Source organism: Corvus moneduloides, chromosome 8, assembly GCF_009650955.1.
Source record: "Corvus moneduloides isolate bCorMon1 chromosome 8, bCorMon1.pri, whole genome shotgun sequence".
Taxonomy (NCBI): Eukaryota; Metazoa; Chordata; class Aves; order Passeriformes; family Corvidae; genus Corvus; species Corvus moneduloides.
In genome coordinates, this window is record NC_045483.1 from 29982704 (window position 1) to 30002839 (window position 20136).

The window sequence follows — 20136 nt, forward strand, 5'->3', positions numbered from 1 at the left end:
AGCCCAAATGTCATCCCTGAATGGGAAAGTAATGGATTGCAGTGGTGCAAAGCAGGCTGCTGGTCTGAGATTGGAAATCAGCAGTAACAGCCCAGCAGAGACCACCGCCAGGAGAGTTCTGGCAAATGCTTCCTTTAATGCCAGCCCTTGGGTTTAAAGCAATCTGTGCACCCTGGTGCAGGTGATTTCAAATTCCCAGGAAGAATTTTGCATGATAAACTGTAGAGAGATAGAAAGCAGAGAAACTGGTAATCAGGCTAAGTCCTTAGGAAATACGAGCTGTCTCTGCAAAGGGACATTGCTCTATTTTTATCTCTTGCTTCTTCTTGAGCCTTAGGGTAAATTGGTACTAGCTGAAGATTTATTGTAATCACCTTGTATTTATTCCAGGATAGACACAGAGATCTTCAGCTACTGAAATTCTGAGGGATAGGGTTACCACACAAGCCTTTTTGGTTGGCACAGAAATCTTTTCTCGTGTATCTCGATTTAACACATTTTACATACGCAGACGTGTGCTACATACGGCATTCACTTGGGAGAGCTCCCACACAGTTACTTTAAATAACTAAGAAATAGGAAAGTTATTGCCAAACCCTTAAACATATGAGACATACAGAATTACATTAGGTAAAAGAAAATAAAAAGGACAAGGATTATCTCAGCAGGAAAGAGTACCAGTTACCTTGGTTTTGGAAAGAATAGGGGCACCACGATCCAGCAGCATTTCTACAACCTGTTCATGGCCACTTCTTGCTCCACAGTGGAGGGGGGTCAGCCCATCCTGTGGGAATCAGAGTTATAAATGATAAGTGTCAGACATGCTAAAATCTTGCACTCTTTTGTGAAGACCTGTGATGTCCTGGGAGGTTCATTAATTCCTGCAGGATGCTACTCCTCTGCAAATGAACAGTTGAACCTGTTTGTTCAAACCAACAGAGCACATTCTGGCTCTGATTTTCTGAACACGTAAATAGTCATATCACACTGGTGTTCATGCAATGGGCTTCTTCCAGGCCCTCACTGCACATGCAAAAGAAAGATGAGACTGCACTTCAAGTACTTTTTGCCGGCATGCCTTGGAGAAAACTGGGTCTCTCATTTGTCAGTATGCATCAAAGTCGGTGGATAATCAGTCTGAGAGGAAAAAAAATTCCTCCTCAGACTTTTTTATTACACTGATCTTGACAAGTGTACAGCAGATGAGAAAACCATCTTAATCCCAGGCGCTGGAAGTATGCTGGATTCACTTCTGCCTCTTGTTGTGCAGACTGTGCTCGTGTGACCTCCAGCTGAATGACAGGCCTGGAGTCAAGGCACACTGTCCATACCTCTTTTAGAATAGTTTGCTTAGTAACAGTCAACATCCTATTTCCTGTTGCAAATAACGATGCCAGAGTTTTCAGAAACTTTGGTTTCCCATTTACAAGTCATAAAGGAAGGGGCTTTTCTCCGATGTCTTCCAGTGCTCTTAGAACACATATGTTGTATTGCCTAGAATATGTATGTCACATCATTTTTATATAAGGGATTATCTAAAATTCCTTCTCACACACCCCATGCTCCCTTCACACACATGCACTTTCTCTCCACTTCTGTATGACAGCAAGTATTATTAAGGTACCTCCTTAGCCATGTTATTCATATGCAATTATAATACTCTTCCTTGATAACTCCTAGACCACACCCTAGTGGAATATCAGCTTAAGCCCTGCAAAATGCAGAGAGCAGCCAGGGAGAGGGAGAAGGTGGTTCAGAGACATTCTCCTGCTTCTACATTTTTGCCTGCTCCTAAAAAACCTATGAAAGATAACAGGTAGGAATTGTCATGATAAACTTTTCCTGCTGCTCTCACTTAAAACCTGTGTGGTTCTCACTGTGCATGTTCCTGCATTTGAAATAAGGCATATATTTTTGACACAGATGAAGAAAAGATTTGGGTTCAGACTTAACTCCCTTAACTCAGGGAGTCGTTTGTTCCCACAAGATGAATGCAGCTTGGCCCACAATGTTCTTAGTGACACCTCTCAAGTCAATTCCATTGTCATTTCTGCTTCTTCCTGCTATTTCAGCCCATAAGGTACTGGGAAGTGCATCTTGTTAAAACTATACTACACAAATTCCGGATGTATTGCTCAAAACACTGAAGTAAAGACAAAGAGAAAATACACCAAAACCCACAAACTATGCATTTTTCAGCTGAGTTGCAAATGTTTTGCCATAGCTTCACCAGTGTTTAAAATGGGTAATGCATATTTCTTATACCAGCAGTTTCCACAGGTAAAGGCATATCAAGTACTGAGCAGACAAAATATTTGATATGAAAGTATCACCTACAAAAAAACCCAACAACTTGTATGGGAAGGAAAATTGAACCCAGCAAGGATAGGTAACTACAGACCTGTAGGCAGGAGCTAAAGATCATCATGTACATTAGACTGCTTGCTCTTTTTACTTCCTATGATTATCACATTCTTCAGGCACATCAAAGATAGATACTCGAGGAGATCAGGCAAAAAAGTTAGAGACCATTTTCCAGATTTAATGCCTCCCCAACTCATTTCACCAGCATACCATGGTTAGTACATACCATGCTCACACAGAATGAGACACCCTTGATCATCTTCCTGTACCAGTTTAGACCCTTCCAGTCCTCCCAGGGCACAGTGCCCCAACCCTCCGTGGGTATTTCTGGTTGACAAGGTTTCTGTGGCTCAGGAGGAGCAGGCAGTCATGCTTGGCCAGCTGGAGCTCATTCTGGGCCACAGAGGAGTCACTACCACCACATGCATCACGTGTGACACAACATTACAACGCATGTGGGTGCTTGTTGGGACAGCTATCTGCAGCTATTGTTCACAAGATGTCAGGTCTCCCACTGCAAAGAGCAAATACACTCCAAGACAGATAATTTAGCTGCACAGAATTTTTTTCCTGTAGTTTCAAAAGACACTGTCTATTCACTGGTTTAGTTAATTGCTACATGACACTTAGAGCAGGTAAAGAAACGTGCAGAGACAATCTGAAATGCAGATCACAAAGACTTCTTTTTTAAAAAGATCTGAGATTAAAACAGACTGCTCTGAGCTCAGCAAGACTTCACTGACTTTGTCAGGAGATTTTCCAGTTGCTTATTTACTGTTCACATAGACTATACTATGTGAAGCATAAAATATATTACATGTATTAGGAAGCAAACTTGCCTTAATATGATAGTCTGCAATGGCTCAGAAAAACCATTACAAACGATTATGACAATAATCTGCAGATTAAGGACTCCGTAAGTATGCACTGACATGATAAATCATATCATCTGTATTATCTATCCCTCCAGAGAGGCTGAGAGTAGCTCCAGCAAAGCCAAGAGGACAATAGGAGGAGTTCTGATTAGGCACAAGCTTCCCATTAGCACTGCACACCCGTCTCTGGGGCTGCTGCCTGCTTTAGCTTTTATTTCAAACACACGCACACACAAATAAATGAGACCTGCTCCCTGTTGAGACTCAGGTACCCGTGCAGCTCCCTGATCTTGTTACACTGGGGTCAAAACTGTCCTGAGACTGAGCCTCCCTGCTGCAGCGTGTTTCCTCACCACCACACGTGGCTTTAAGGGACCCCTGAGCAGCCTGGGTTCAGCACAGAGCAGCCTCCTCATACTCCCCAGCTGCCTCTTCCCTGTCAACGCTCACCCAGGACTCCCCTTGCATCATGGCATCCTCTGGGCTGCCTCCCAAAGCTGTAGCCTCAGTGCCACAGCTCTCACATCAGCGAGCGTCAGCTTCTAACCCAGTCTAAGAGCAACGAAACCAAGCACAACACCCAGTAAAAGCTTTAATGTGATGTAAACATTCACCAGGAGCTTGTCAGAGTTAGAGCCAACTCATGGAGGCTGTCCCTGGCCTTGGCAGGAGCAGCAGGCATTCCGTCCCCTGGGCCAGAGGTAACAGCACACGCTCCCAGGGGAGCAGTTACTGCTGCCTCCGGCATTTATGTGCCCAGCACTGCTGAGTGACTCTCCACACCCAGCCCAGCCCAGCCCACAGGGCTCTGTGTCCCACAGCCCCTCCGTGCTCCACGTCTCCTGAACTGGCACTGCTCACTCCGCTGGCACTGCTGCAAAGTGCCCCTTCTGGGCAGTAGGGCAACAAACGAGGTTTGCTCTCCCTGCACGTGCCCAGCACACTCAGAGTGCCAAGGCAGTGTTATTGTAGCTATTGTATATCTTAATACACATGGTTTTTCTGGAGCAGCTTAGGCATGATCTGATGCATCTTCAAAGAGCACACCCCACATGTTTTCATGCAGATATGGGTGCTGGGCCTGTTATTTAGCTGCAAAATCAGTAGAATGAAGATTATAAACCCTTACTGTTAATCCAGGCTAAAACTTGCTTGCTGCCTGCTTCAGACACAAATTCACTTTGGCATATACAGTATTAGACAGCCAAAGCGAATCAAGCTAATTTCATCAACTTCTCTAATTAAATTTTACTTTTTAAAGTCTTTTCTGGAAGACAGAAAAAACATAATTAGGGCAACATTCAGTAAACATGTTACATGAGGCATTAACAGGCCTTTGCCCAGAATGTTAGCTAAAAACCAGAACGATTAAAGCTCCCCTGGCAGCACGCAGTTCTTGAGGGGTACCCTCAAGAATTCAGTACCCAGCCCCAAGTACCAGTTGCTAGACATCTCACACACAAAAAAACAACAGAGAGAAGATGAACAGCTGGTTAAAATAAACAACGCAACATAAACGCGAACTAAAATGGAAAAAAAAAAAAGCCACATCTGAGTCTCAAAATAATTGTAACATCATTTTTGGACGAGTCTCACACGTTCTCTCAACTCCCAGCTACAGTGTGCAGGTGTGTAAGGGTATAATGGTGCTCATCAAATCCCAGTCCTAATGAATCCAGAGAAAGCGGGAGCTCCTGGATTACCTCTAATTTAATAATTTAAACAGGATAAGGATTCAGCCCTTCATGTTAACCTTTTGTGCAGTACTTCAGCACTACAGTTTCCTGGACCATCTGTCAGCAGCAAATGCAAATGCTCATGGAAATGACTCAGGAAAAGCAATCATTACCTTAACTTACTTATTACTCAGGAAAGGCTTTATGTGAATTTATCTGTAAAAGGATTCTGTTTGTGAACAATAAAAATAGGCATTATGTGGAGAGTATTCCAGTATCCCATATAGAGAATGGATTGCAGGAACAGACCACAAAATGCCAGCTGAATAGCTAAATCTGTCCCATCTAAGAGTCAGAGTAGCAAATCCTGGCTCTGTTAGTGTTTGGTCAACAACACAAAACAGTATGTTCTGCATTCTCATTTAAAGGTGAAATACAGACATGAAACAGAAGAAACAAAGGCCTAAAAATTTCTGCCTCTGAGCAATAGAAACCAGCGATTTCAAGATTTTTTTTGTCCTTTCATAAGGGTAAAGAACCTTTGCCATTTACCTTTAAGGAGGTATTTTGTCTTCCATAATCAATCTTCGCATTAAATAAGATCATAATGTCCAAGACAAAAAACTATTTTAACAGGAAAAAAACCCCTGCTTATCTCTTACATACATAGAAATCTGTTCATCTCTTAAAAAAAATAGGAAAAAAGAGAGAGGTCTCACATTTATAAATGTGGTACTAGAAGCCTCACTTATTTTCACATGCAAATCCCACCTGTTATCAAGCTGTGTGTGCATTCAGCACCTGCCCCTCACAGAATACACAAAGCTGGGCTCTGCCTGGGCATCCAGCTGATAAGCAGGACTTGACACATGTATCAGAAAAACCAGCCTCAGCTGCTCTTTGCCTTTAAAGGCACTCAGCAGTGGTGATGCTGTTGTAAAGGATATGACCACAGCTTTTGTCATCCTGTATTTTTGTAGGGCCATTCTATAACTAGGACACTGAAAAGAAGAATAGTGCTTAAAAAAAAATGAAATATCTGCAAAGTTGACATATCTTAATTGTTCAGCCTTGGAAAACAACATTGGGGCAGGTCGGAACAACAGGAGAGACTTAGCAGGAACATGTGTTGTTCCAGCTCAGAGAAATCAATCTTTGCTATTGCACATGACAACCAGGCAGGCACTCCTGAAACAATGCCCTTTTTTCACCCAGCATCACGTTCCTCTCAGCCTTCTATTGCTTTTGGTATTGATTTGTGCACCCTGCTGGTGCTGTTCCCTTTCCTGATCACACAGCTGTGTGAGGCTCTGGAGCCTCCTTGGCAGAGACACCCGGCCACAGCCAGCAAACCCTGCCAGGATGAGTCAGTGCCCGCCGGGAGCACAGCTTCCATCACTCCCTGACTGCCAGGAAACGATGCCTTTGGTAATGCCAGCGAGTGCAACCATGAGTGACACACGTACAGCACAAGCAGCAAAAGTTATGCAAATCCCTTCTGACTTTTGGAGAGGATGGGTGTCTGGGGAAACAGGCAGTCTCTGGGGGAAGCCAGAAAAAACAAACCACTGCTTCATGAACCACAGTCATCCCTGCCTTTGCCTCACTGGGAAGCTGTGCCAGACGCAGGAGCTGTTAATGCTTCTGCCCTCTTCCAAGATCCTGTTTCCGTCCCAGCCTGTATTTTTAGTTACATAAATTATCCCAGTGTCTGACCCCGGAGCTTGTGATACAGGAAATGAAACAGAGCACGAATTTTCCTAACTAAAAGAACTAACTTGACTCCAACTATTTAAAGTACTGCTCCCTAATGATTTGGACTGCAGTGGGCCACATAAATACTTGCAGAGGGAAGCAACTAATCCCTCATCAAGTCCCTTTCTCCCTGCTCTGACCAAGTGCACATCTGTCACACCACCATCATGTGGCCCTCTCCACCACAAGGCAGACTCACAGCCCTCAGCCTGGCAGCCCCTATGTAGCACGGAGGAGGCTGGTACTTTAGTCCAGAAGGTATAGCCACTGTCCGCATTAGCAATGAAAAGTCATCTCTTCCATGTTCCCCAATTAGAAAAAACTGCAACATTTTAGAAATGGATCATCAGCGACTACAGGTAAAATAGAAGAACTAAGAAAAAACATGTGGAGAGAATGAAGAGATGACAAAATAAATTGACCCAGTTTCTGAATTCGCCAGAGAAAAAAAATACGAATGTGCCTAACAAGCATTGCAGGAAATCTCAGAGACTGCAGAAACACTAGAAAACCAAACAGAAACCCACAAACACAGGAATAACTGTAGAAAAACTATTCTTAGGTTATTAATTTCTTTTGTTTAGAATGCTTCTGAACAGTAGAACTTCTACAGACTAATTCAAAATGGAAAAGGTAGAGGTGATAAATTAATATTTCAAGAAAACTACAATTGTCAAAAAGTTACTGGGACAATTCTTGAGAGTTACCTCGAGCACACAGGAGCATGTTGCAAAGACTGCCCTGACCAGAGCACCACTGGTTCCAGGTTTACTTCCAAACATTAGAACTATTTGTTTTTTTCTCTCCTTTCTGCTTTGTAAGTAAATAAAATATCCCTGGTTTGGTTGGGTTATAACTACAGCAATCAGGCATGACCATATGCATTGAGTTTCTAAGTCATTCAGGGCACTGAGTTAGGTGTCAGCCTGATGGAAACCATCCCTGTGCCCGACACACAGGCTGACAAATCCCAGCCAGCAGCCAAGCACCTCTCACACAGAGCCTGAGCTGCAGGAGGCTCATCAGCCACACCCAGCTCTGTGACACAGCCTGTGGATAGTGAAAGGCAAACACGCTGTGGCTCAAAATTACCCTGCTAGCATTCAAATTCTGAAATATCTGACTTGAATTCTCATCTCTTAGTGTTTTCCTGTACATCCACACCCAAGCAGATAGAAGTGGCTCCTAATTAAATACTGGAAAGGGAACATAGAAAATGGTTGGCTCTGAACTTTGCCATACTTGGTATTTCACACACTGCTGCAAGAGATGTAAGATGTTAGTATCCTACTGCAATCATTTCATAAAAAATAAATGCAGTGCAGCTGTACTAGCCTGCCAGGAAGATGAATGATTTAAGCCCTGCAGCAACACACAGGTCAGAGGCAATAATTCCACACAGTCACTCACAGCACTAACACTTGAGCTTACCCTTGTTTTGGCATCAATTTTAGCTCCTCGATCAAGTAGGAGTTTGACCATATTTGCGTTTCCCCTTTTTGATGCAACATGCAACGGCGTGATATCATTCTGTGGAAGAAAAAACCATGAAAATAAATATGCATATGTCTGTCTTTCATTAACTTCCATTTTTGGTGTGCTCACAGAATGAAATATGCCCAGTTTGCTAAAACATAACACCGTTTGTTTCCCTGGGAGCACGAAAGCAAAGGGAAGCTGTGTTCAACCACACATGTGAATTACTGGCCTGACACCTAAACATGCACATGGTGAAGAAAAAAATCAAGTTGTGGTTAGAGTTATAAGATGGCATGGCTGTGTCTCAGCTCATGACTTTTGCTTAAGGGTTAAACTTATGCGATTTTACTGAATCCTAGCAATTTAATCCAGCTGTGGTTGTTTCTGAGCATGTAGTGATAAGGATTCATACCTCAACTTCTTTGGCCTCATAGGAGTCATAGAAAAATTACTAAAACCATTATATCTGTAGATCTCATTCAAAAATAATGAGATGCCAAAGCTACTTATTTCTGAACATTATCAGCGAACTCTGAAAGCCTGGCGAGCACCTTCCTTTCAGTTCCACCGTTAATTTTGCCTACCCAATTTGTTCCTGTAATGGATGTAACACCATGCTTGAAGTGGGGCTGCAGAGGGGTGTGTGTGGCTCCCTGAGCAGTGCCTGGCAGGCCGGCACAGGCGGGGATGCTGCACATCGAGGGCAGTTACATAACCAACGCGTGCGCACACAGGGGCGCTTCTTTAACGAGATGCAGCCAGGACGTCTCTTCATGCTCTGATGAATCCTTTATCCTGTGGCCTATGAAGGCCATGTCCTGTATATATTTGATCATATGGAGCCAAGTAAAAATAAAAGGATCTAAATAGAGCACGCAGGCAGTGTACACAGACAAACAGAATTGTAAAGGACGTGTTCCTGTGCGTTCGGGGGCAGCACAAACAGCTGGCTGCGTAAAGGCAGCATCCCCGGGACCCAGCAGAAAGCAGCACAGGCAGTGAGCATGTGTCCCGTGGCTGACTGAGTCAGAAAGGCACCCTGAGCAGCTGGGGAGAGGTACATGTGTCTGACCTGGCTAAGAGCGCTCATCAGTGCTTCCTCAGAACTGCAGGTGAGTGGAGTGATAGAGAACTAGCTCGGAGAAAAGATCCCCTCTCAGATGTGACAAGCTGACTCACAGCCGAATCACAACACCAAGTACCTCATGCAGTTGCTACATCTTCATTTACACAAAATTTCACTATGAAGCTAATTCACAGATACTAGAAAGTACTAATTAATATTATTACAGAGGTAAAATACATGTTAGCAAGGTTAAATGACAGAGATTCTTTCTACAATATTCATGATCATTAGAGTATCAAAGTGATGACTGTGCCAGGGTAGCTTCTCGTTCCTTTAAAAAATGAAGTAAAGCAAAAAGATGCTTAGCACATTAAACAGAAAGTGCAGCATGTCTGGTCCTTTCAGGGAGGTAAAACTGTGTGATCACTTAAATTTTCTGTGAGTTGGTTTGACCGGGAGTTGACATTGGATATAATATGGGGTCACTACATTACTGTATCAGTCACAAAGAGGACAGAAAAAGAGAAGAGAAAAACAATTATGTGGAAATACTTTCTGCTTTTTCTCTCTTCCCAGGAGGAAAGATGTTACTAAGGTCAGAGAGAGAGATGAATTTTACTTTCCTGAGGAAAAAAACAGTGAAGGAAAGAACTTTTGTGTCTTCAAGTAGAGAGTACTGCAGGTAATTTAGATTAAAGGAACACCTTTTTCCACTTGCTGATGTTGATGGGCAAAGAGGTTAACTCAGCCTAATAAAACCTCGTGCCCTGTTAATACATCCAAATAATTTAGTACTAATAATTTACTGCCTCATACACAGACAAGAAAAGCCTTTTCCAAGCATTAAGAAAGAAATGGAGGAGGAAGGGACAGCATTACGAAAGGCAGGACAAATTACCTATTACAAATCTGGTTCTCATTCATTTCAACACTAAGCTGAATCTAGTGCAGCACAGGGGAGGGCATAACCACATAAGAATGTGCACTTTGGATCTAATTATTTGCCAGTCAAAGCTCCTGTTGCCATAAATGAAGGAAAGTTGATTCTGGAATAGATGGATGAGTGCTGGCAAATACAAACCTCAAAATTAAGAGATGATTTCCACTTAGCAGTTAAGGGTTAGGTCACATTGTTTTCTTGCAACAGGAGAAAAAAAACCCTAAAAATATCCACTTTCAGGTTCAAAACCAAGTCATGTTCAAACAACATTCATATTTCTGGGTTGCTACCAAAACCATTAGGACAGCATAATTCTCTCCCAGCTTCTGACAGGGATGATCACCCTGGCTGGAAATGTGGGGAAATTCTCCAGCACCAAAGGACTGAGCTCCCCTGTGCAAGCTGGAGAGCTAGCAATCCATCATTGCTCTACGTGATCACCTGCCCTTACAAAAAACATATAAATTTAATGTCTTTAGCATCTTGAAACCTGGAGTCACATTTGGCTGAAAATAGGCAGCAAGTTCACACTACAGAGAGATGGATGGAGAAAGGATGTGATCGCTCCAGAAATAGTTTGTGAGGAAAACTAACTACACACAGCTTCCCTGAAATACTTAACAGAGCAGGAGAAATCAAGCAAATTAAACTCTATGTGTCCAGTGTAATATCTGTCCTTATGAATGATCAAACAGCTCCTCTTCCCTGGGAAAGAGCACTCATTCCTTTGGAAGGAGTTTGCAGTTTTCGTTGTACTTAACTAACCTGATCATACAGTTCATAAAAAAAATTAAGACACAAAGGATTAAAAACACTTTTAGCCTTTTTCCCCCTTAACATCTCAGGAAAACACTGTGAGGAAATGAAGGGGAAAAAAGCGAAGGGGCAAGTCTCAATTCAGAATTTAATTTTGCCATTTAGGTATTTAAGCTTTCACTGGTAGCAAAGAATGTGAAGTAATAATTCTGCTGGATGAGAGCTCTCACTCCAAACAGATGGAGAGATGAATTATGTGAATGCTTAAATAATTGTACACTAATGTTTAGGCCAAGCAGCTTGTCTTTGGTCAATACTGTGTTGTATCAAGCCTTAAAGAATCACAGCTAAAGGTTACATATGTATGGTCCTCCCCCATCTCTCATCTCACAATTAAGAATGTGAACTGAGAAGTGAATAAACCTCAGACAATACTATCATTAATTTTTCTGATGACAAAACATAAAGCAAGGAACTCAAAATGGGAGTTATTTGTACTTGTCACAAGAAACAAGAGATAAAAAAAGCTTCATAATATGTGCAACTTTGGTGTTGTTTATTAACAGTAAAACTGTGGTGTCAGCAAACAAAATAGCCACCAAATGTTAGGTTCTGAATTCTTCAGTGTATCAACAGCATCTGCTATCTTTTCAGTCTATTTTTATCTGTTTGATCTTCTATAAATTTCTCCCTTTGTTCTGAAGATAGAATAGTAAATCAGGAAAATTTTGAAGATGTTTTCCTACAGTAATAAAGCTGAAATGCCTTCCAAAAGTTGCCATTAAGAGATGTGGTTCAGATCTAGAATTCCTGCTGGAATGCTGCTTGCCCTTGCTGCTGAAATATCAGATGCTGGGCAACGTTTCAGGCAGACCCCTCGACACCGAGGTCCAATCTGTGAGTTAACGAATTCTGCAGGGACTATGAGGCATCACTTGTGAGAACGGCAAGCTAAAACTATGCAATAAATGCTCACAGGATTATCAACTAGAACATAACCCTTCCTCTCCTTCTTGGCAGATTTCCTGGGGCAGATGACTTGAAGTACCCTGAAACTGTACATAGCCCAAAATGCCATGGATTAGGTGCATGCAACTTTTTCTACACTTCACAACATCGCGGGTGGTGGTTTTCCCTTTGTCTCCATGCACTGCCTGCTGCAGCCCATCACCCCTCACAGAGGGCTCGTGCCTTCCTCCAGAGCCACACAACATCCACAAATACAATGGGTGAAGAGTGACCTGCTTTTAGTCAGTGGCCTTTGCCTGTGCCTGATCAGAGGGAACACTAAGCCTTTCCAGCTGCAGCTATCTACAGCGCTTCACAAGAAAATTCAAAAACCTTTGAGTTATCTTGTGTTGAGAAATGAGCCACCTAACATTTCCCATCTGAAATGAGATCAGCTGCCCTCTGACACACGGCGTTATCCGTCACAGGTCGCCACAGCAGTCAAAATCGCTCCTTTCTGCTACACATTAGCAACACGAATGGTTAGGAAGTCAAGGCAAAAATAGGGTTAAGATTGTCAGTGTGCAAAGTAGGTCTTATATGGTTATATTTTAATGCATTTAGAAAACCAGCAACTCCCCCTGGTTTCTGGTGTGCTATGCTGTCCTACGGGATCGCCTCTTTCTCCCTTCACAGCTGGAGTTTACAAGCACAAGGATAACTAAGAAAAGTAAATGTTTGCACGTACAGCCTCGTATTGGGCTCTGAAGTGCACCTTTAAAGGAAGGCACAAAACAAAGGCAAAACCTTTCCTAGTCATGTGCTGCATTGATTTAAATGCTGACTGAGCAGCTGATCACATCAAGACTGTGAAGACTCATTGCCAGTCACATGGACTTGGAATTTATCCTTGCTGCCAGTGAGAGAACTTACCTCCACCTCTGAGCTCTCCTCCCAGCCCCTCAGTGGAGCGCAGCTTTAATCAGAAAAAATTACACTTATCTGATTTCAAATTTCACTTCCTTGCTTTAAAACAAACCAGAAGAGTTTCACCAAAATGAAACTCTCATTTTAATCATTCCAAGATTAACTTGGAATTTAGTAAGATAGCTCTTCTCAATCCTCAACTGAGAGCAGACTCTAGGAAGAGCTTAATATTGGCATAGAATGTGTGAGTAAGACAGAAGCTGAAAAGAGCCAGACTGCTATAACAGAAATTTCTTATACAGTCTGGAAAATCCCTCCCGCACTAGGGGTTTTTAAGGAAAGAGCACAATGGTGGTTGTTGCACACTGGAATTGTCAGCAGAACCACGGCATTGATATTACCACAATTACCAGATCCTGGACGTATGGGAAGATTGTGGTGTGCATTTGAAGATTCTCAGATGCAACTATGCAGCTACACCAACATGTTGTATGTTAAACACTCAATATCCTCCCCTGTATTTTTCTGCAATTCAGAACTGGAGCTACAACACAGCAGAATCCCTGCAGAGAAGAGTCTTATACTCCAGTAGCAGTTACTGGGATCACGGAGGCTTGTACAGATGTCTCAGAAATTAAAGACAAAAATGCACAATCAGATGCTTTCCAGGAAACCGTATAAGAGTTTATAATTTTTCAGCTTTTTTCCTCCTCTCCTTAATGGCAGTAAGTCTTATACTGTGCTATTTTAGTTCTTGTGTGCTTATATACTTAACTTTCTTCAGGGCTGAGATGTATAAAATGAATTCTGGAAGAAAAGAAGGAAGACTATAGAAAGGGGCTCTTATGGCAAACTACCACTGGGGAAATAAAGATGTTTTTCTCTTATGCCACTGTCACTTAGATATTGCCTGCTCTTTTTGATGGGCTAATGGTGTTCTGCTTCTCAGCCTCAGGGTCATCATTAATGCATGTTGTCCTCACACCAACCTCGAAATTATCAAATCCTTTCCTAACCTTCCAGTAAGCAAACTTTCTGCAGGCAAAGCCCACTCCCAGTGGAACTGAGATCTCCTCTAGGATAAGGAGTGCTGTGTATCAGGAAGGCTGTTCTCAGGGCTGGATGCAGTTTAATGGCACAGGGAGGAGTTCCTGTTTGCTTTGGCAAGAAAGAGAAAGAAAGACAAGGAGAGGTCATCTTCACACAGAGGATTCCCTGGCTACCTCCATCTTCTGACTTGCTCAAGTACAGAGTGGATGTGGGGGTCACAGGGGTTTCTTTCAGCTGTTACTCTGGAAGCTGCAGAGAATTTCATCCTTCCTTCCTTTCTAATCACAGTTTCCTTCAGAGACAGGTGGAGCTTCAAAGGCATTTCCTCACCTGGGCTAACCAGATCTTTTCACTGGAAGATCATCTCAGACAGAAGAATGCTACCTGAAAACTCTGTGAACCCCCAAAAGACAACTTTTTCTTAATTATAATTCCCAGTTTATTCAAAACACCTTCAAAATTATTAAAACTCTAGGTAAGACATCAAATACAGTTCGATTTAAAGGCACAAGTGGATGATAAACAATAAAATGATAGGAATTAGTTTTTCCTGTTGAAAAAACTGAAAAAATAGATTCACTTAAAGACATGTGGCTGCCTTTCAGTGTGTAACTGGGATTCATCCACACCTCTCCAGCGTCAAGTGGCACTGTCAGCTAAGAGAATGGTGCCTGGAGTTGTTGCAATCCTTCAAAGCCCAAGTCGTGCCTGAACTTAAGTGTTAATCTGGCTAAGAAAGGAGGCCAACTTCACCCTCAGTTACCCTTTATTATCCTCCTCCACTTCTTTAGCCTCTGTGTGATTGTCTCCCAGCTAAGCAAGAGGGAAATATGGTGATGCAATGAAGTATTCGAAGTATTTTGGAGAAGCACAGCCGGACACATGATAATGTAGTACAGAAAAAGGATGATGAGTAGTCATAAAATGCCTGTTACTCTGCAATGCATGCCCTGCCAGTAATTGTGACAGGTTTTCTGTTGAGTTTGAGCCCAAGAAGTCAAGCAATTTGGAATGATTGTTTTTCCTTCGTTACAAAATGGCAAACATCCAGCTGAATAAGGAGATCTTGTTTCACTTGGAATGAAGTTAGGATGGTTCCCAGAGCTGCCTCCTTGTTTACAGGTGGAATAAAGGGCATCACAAGCTGATTTACTGAAATGACTTCCATCCATCCCAATGGGGAGTTTGCTGTGCCATCTTCCCTGCACTTGCAGCAAGGCAAGAGAAGAAAGCACAGATAAAGAAGTGCTAATGCAGCTCAAGGGAAGAGCTGACATGACATCAGTCACTCGGCCTGCAGGAGTGCAAACCTGTAAAAGTAGGTACATTTCCAACCCCCAGCCTCTACAGTCAGCAGGTACACAGGCTGGCAGGCTGTGGCACCTGTAAGGGTTCCTGGAGCTGTGCCTGTCTCCTAGCTGTGGTGAAAGAGGGACCAAGGGAGTACGTGACAGCTGAGAGGCAGGCAGGTGTGTACCGGTGGGGCTGAGGGAGCAGCTGCTGCTGAGTATCTCTGGAGGCATCCTTTACTTACAGTACAGCACCACTGCTCACCTCCTGCCACACACTGAGAGTCACCAGCAAGCTCATCTCTTTCCTTGCCTTCGCTGCTGGAACCTCTTTCTTCCCTCAGGACTCTTGGAAACACACTGAAAACAGCAGCTGAGGAGATCTCCTTTGCCACAGGCCTGCCCTCCTTTCTCTACATCCTTTCACCAGCTCTTCTTCTCACCTTGGCCTTAAGGCTCAGAGCTCTGCCTTCATCCTACACATCCATTCACATTTTCTCCACCTTTCCCCACCCTGACTACACCGATGGTGGCAGCCGGCTACTTGTCCTGCCCTCACACATCTGTCTTCACATTGCCCCCTCACACAAGTTTCTTCTGTTACCATAATCCTCTCCTCTTGTTCAAATCTCTCCCCAGAATTCCTACTTTCCTGAAGAGTCTGAACATAAATTGAGAGATAGACAAGTAGTGTTGATTTGTCTTTATTTAATAAGAACAAAGGAAAAATGGTGGTTTGCAAAAGCACAAAGTACATCTGACACCCCATCTTAGAAGTCTGCCCTTTGCACTTCTGAAAGCTACAGTACATATGGTAATATTTTATTTGGGTTATGGCCCTCCCATATCTTTGCTCTGTTGCTCATCTCATATTGTCAGCAACTCAAGTAAGAGTCTTTCTCCAGAGGGAAAGACAGCACACTGTGGACAGTGCTTACAGAAATTTAAACAAGGGGCAGTGAGGTGGCAATGAGCAGGATGTACCCGTGGGTCATTTTCAGTACCTGTTTTGCAATTTGGGTAATCAAAGATCAAGCAAGGGCTCTGCTACTTGGTGCTGATAATTGCACGTCCTATTGCCTGTTTGCCTACAAATCCACTGCTCTACCAGAACCTAACCCATCTCTCTGGGCAGCACCTTCTTCCCCCACAGCCTGATAAGCACTAAAGAACAAAATTCAACTCCATATTACTGTTATTTATCCTGCAATTCTTTCTGTCACAACAACTTTATCTGGATTTGCAACTGCAAAGAGAGAGAGATGAGCGCTCCCTCTCTCTCTGGATGCCCCTGCCCCATATCACAAGCACAAACAGGTGCTCAGTGCTCCCTGAGCCACAGCCTCAGCCCACCGCTCCTTCAGGCTGATGTCACTGTATCCGCACTTCCCCAGCTACCCCAGAATTCCATCTCCCTCTGATGATGACAACAAATGGAGGCAAAAATTAGAATGTCCAGATCTTGAAGGGGAGGCAAGAACAGCCTTATTACTTTGGATGTACTCTCCGTAAGTGCCCCTAATCCAAAACAGAGCTGCTGAAGCCTAAGACTTATTATTTTATTAAAACAAGCACAGGCAGATGGTATTTAGTGCACTGGTACTAAAGCTGCTAATTGCGAATGTAGTAGCATTGCTAATCCCTAATCTTGTTTCTGAGTGGGAAAGAGTTGACCCAAGACCCCATTTGTCTTCCTTGCTTCTGTGATTAGGGCTTATCAAATACTCAATGCCAAAGCTTAGGATGGTATGAAATGCCTTAATGCTCTAATTGGGTCAGTTAAAGGACTTGGAAATCAGAGGTCAATGTTATCAGTGAAAACAAAGCAATGGGTTTGCAGTGCTTGTCATGAAAACTTTGCTGCATGTAAGTATGTTCCTTAACTACAGAAGCATTCCAGTTTTTACCTATATAATCTACTTGCAGTAAAATACTGCAAATTCACTTTTCCCTTTGTGCAAATGCTGTAAGCAGTGTCATAGTACTTTTCCTCTTGCAAAAGTAATAAACATAACACATGATCAAAATCTCAGAAGAGGAGCTGCTGGATTATCCATGTGACATAATTCCCCTCATAAATATAATCTTGAATTTATATTGGCTTTTTTGTTTACTTTTTCTAGTTTAATTGAAAGATTGCTCCAGAATCTCATTTGTTATATTTAATATTCATTATCAAACAATTATTAATTAAATGACATTAATTACTAAGATTTAATAGGAAATACCTAAATTTCTAGACAACCTTTATTCATGGCCAATTTATGCCTATTTACTCTTACATCAGCATTTGCCTTCACTTTGAATGCCTCTTGTTCCCTTGATTTTATCTCCCTATTGTCCTGGATCACTACCACATCTCTTCCCTGGCTCTGCTTTGGCAAGGTTTGGTGAGCCAAAGCCTTGCACAGCCTCAGTTTGTTTTGTTTGGGGGTTTATTTATTTATTTGGTCTCATGCCTGGCACCACAATCTTTCCTTGCCCTTCATATTGCAGCCTTATTCTTTGTGCTGTATCCCTATCCATGTAAGTTTTGGTTTTCCCCCTGCTCTTCCAACTCTATTTAACTTCCCTCTATCATTTCCTGTCTTTCTCCTGCTTACATTATGGACTCTGCTTCTAGATCTCGTTTCATTTCCTACTTGTCCAGTTTCTCAGATTTCCTTTGTGAACCACCTGGCTCTCGTGAAGGTGAAGGCAGTGATGATGCAGTGAAGGCACAGATGCTTTATTCACCACTGCACCTGCACCTGATGTTCACTGGAAGCAACTGCACGGTGAGGGGAATTCAGCAGGGACACATCACTCCTGCCATATGTTACAGCTACAGGTGGAAGCATTCGTGTCACTGGATCCCAGCCCACCTTTTGCTGCTGTGAAAATAGCAGCTCCTTTTGATTAAAACAGAAGTTTTCAGAGGTGAGGTCTCGAGCTCAGGTTTGGTTCAGCAGCCCAGGGAAAGCCCCTTTACACCAGGTGGTGACAGAACCAGCTCAGCCAGGTCAGGCCCCTTGGCTGGTGAGAGTGATGTGCCTCTCACACCTCTGTGCAAAAGCTGTTGCCATGTGGGGATGAAGCAAATGAAGCACAACCCACACTTACCCTTGCAGTGAAGTCCACAGCAGCACCCCGATTTAACAGCAACGTGGCTACATTGATATTCCCATAGTGAGCAGCTATGTGGAGGGGAGTGAACCCACTCTGCAAAAAAACAAAACAAAACACAACCAATAGAAACTTTTTGTTAAACATCGCACTAGTATTCCACATTTCATAGCACATCACTGACAAAAGCTAGTAATAGGAGTCTGCTGCAAGTCACCACTCCAATTCTGTACTAGTTTTCACTCACTGATGTTTATTTATAGTATCTCAGGGAATCTAAATAAAATCACAGTGCTATGCAGGAGGAAAAAAAATTAACATAATTATTCTAGAAGATAAAAAGTTGAATAAAACTTTCAGTTATTCCAGAAAAATAGCAGCAAAACATTTGAGTATTAAAGACTTTTATAAGAAATTAGCTTCTAACTAGAAATATATAGTTATTGGTATTATGTCAGTCTTGCAAGTTAAATCTCTTAGAGATTCTTTGCAGAAGTTCAAATACAAGTCATTTAATGATATTTGCTAACTGGTTTTTATAAATTCAAAGTAGATGCAAATGAAAATAACATCAAAGACTATCTTAAATTATTAATATGGGTTGGGTTTTTTTCTTTTCCTAGGGTTAGCACCATAAAGATCAGTCTCCCACTGTGGGCAATCACACTGGGTTATGTTCAGACATCACGAGTTACCACCCTAATTAAAAGATGTCTTACTGATAAAATTACTTCAGCAACTGATTTTCATATTTAAGTAGTTTTACTTCCTTTTAAAATAATGCTAAAACATGCAGCAATTCCATCAGTCCTGCAAAGTATGAAACCTTATGGGAACTAGATGCATTTCTAAATTGTTAGCAAGCCATGCTAGCTGCCACTGCCTTGCTTTGGGAGTTTTGCAGCTATAAAACCACTCTCAGATCATTCTATTTGCTGACACCATCAAGGTAAGTGTCATGCAGAAGCCTAGAATCAGACCTGGATGCACAACATGACAGGGTTGTCTGCAGCTCTTAACACATCTGATAAACACGTGCTCCATGAGAATCCCTGAAAACTCCATCTCATACAATACGGCCCTTTTATGACGGCACTCAGTTCCCAAGAATGCTTCGCTCTTACTTTTAAACCCTAGTTTCAGCTGCAGAAAGCCCTGGTCTCTAAACTACAGTCTTCTCTAGCACATGCTACTTCATTTCATCTAAAGCAGGTGTCTATCCTATAATAGGCGATGCAGACAGGAGGGAGAAATGATGCAGCAGCACTAAGTCATGGAGGAGTGATGATGCATATATATATTTATATATACCTCTGTTGTTCTATTCACCATCATCTAGGTTAACACATTTGGAAGCAAAGAGGGGGAAAAAATGAACGGTTAGTCCACCACTGGTGACATGGATGCGGAAAGCTTCATGATGGCTGCGTGGCATGGCAGCTCGGGTGGCAGCACGCCCGGCACACACGGGAAGCTCCACAGGGGGAAGCCAAATGAGCGAGTACTTTGAGTGCTAATTGTTACATGTTTACCAAAGTTCTCCAAGTAGCAGTTGCACAGACAACTGACTTTATTGCAGTATGACTTTACCAAATGACTTTACTGTACAGTACCTACAGCTCACCACTGCTTTCAGGAGTGGCTTTTGTTTCCAAGAGAATGATTCAAATAATACTGTGTTTATTATTTTTCATTTGCAAGGTTCCTACAAGATAAATGAACCCTGATTTAAACAGCAAGGGAACGGGGGAGAAAGAGGCAAAGGAGGCAAATGAAACGTTATTCTTAATCAGGTGTCAGAGGAGAAAGTTCTGTGTAACTGCAGCAAAATAATTCACAGCGAGGGAGATCTCCCCTGGATGTGGTCAGCACCTGACAGCATCAGACCTTCTGGCTTTTCCCAACT

General features: G+C 42.6%; 1 protein-coding gene across 39 annotated transcripts in view; it reads right to left on the reverse strand.

Annotated features, from left to right (window-relative positions):
- ANK3 (ankyrin 3) overlaps positions 1–20136 on the reverse strand; it is a 255966-nt gene that overhangs the window by 111405 nt on the left and 124425 nt on the right. For 27 of the 39 annotated variants that reach the window (XM_032115997.1, XM_032115995.1, XM_032115998.1 and 24 more), the window contains exons 7-10: positions 19542–19565; positions 18228–18326; positions 8102–8200; positions 686–784 (exon numbers count right to left, since the gene is read on the reverse strand). In XM_032115997.1, coding sequence (XP_031971888.1) covers positions 686–784; positions 8102–8200; positions 18228–18326; positions 19542–19565 — 321 coding nt within the window. The remainder of the gene's footprint in view (positions 1–685; positions 785–8101; positions 8201–18227; positions 18327–19541; positions 19566–20136) is intronic. The other 12 variants (XM_032115999.1, XM_032116005.1, XM_032116003.1 and 9 more) reach the window with 1 other exon arrangement.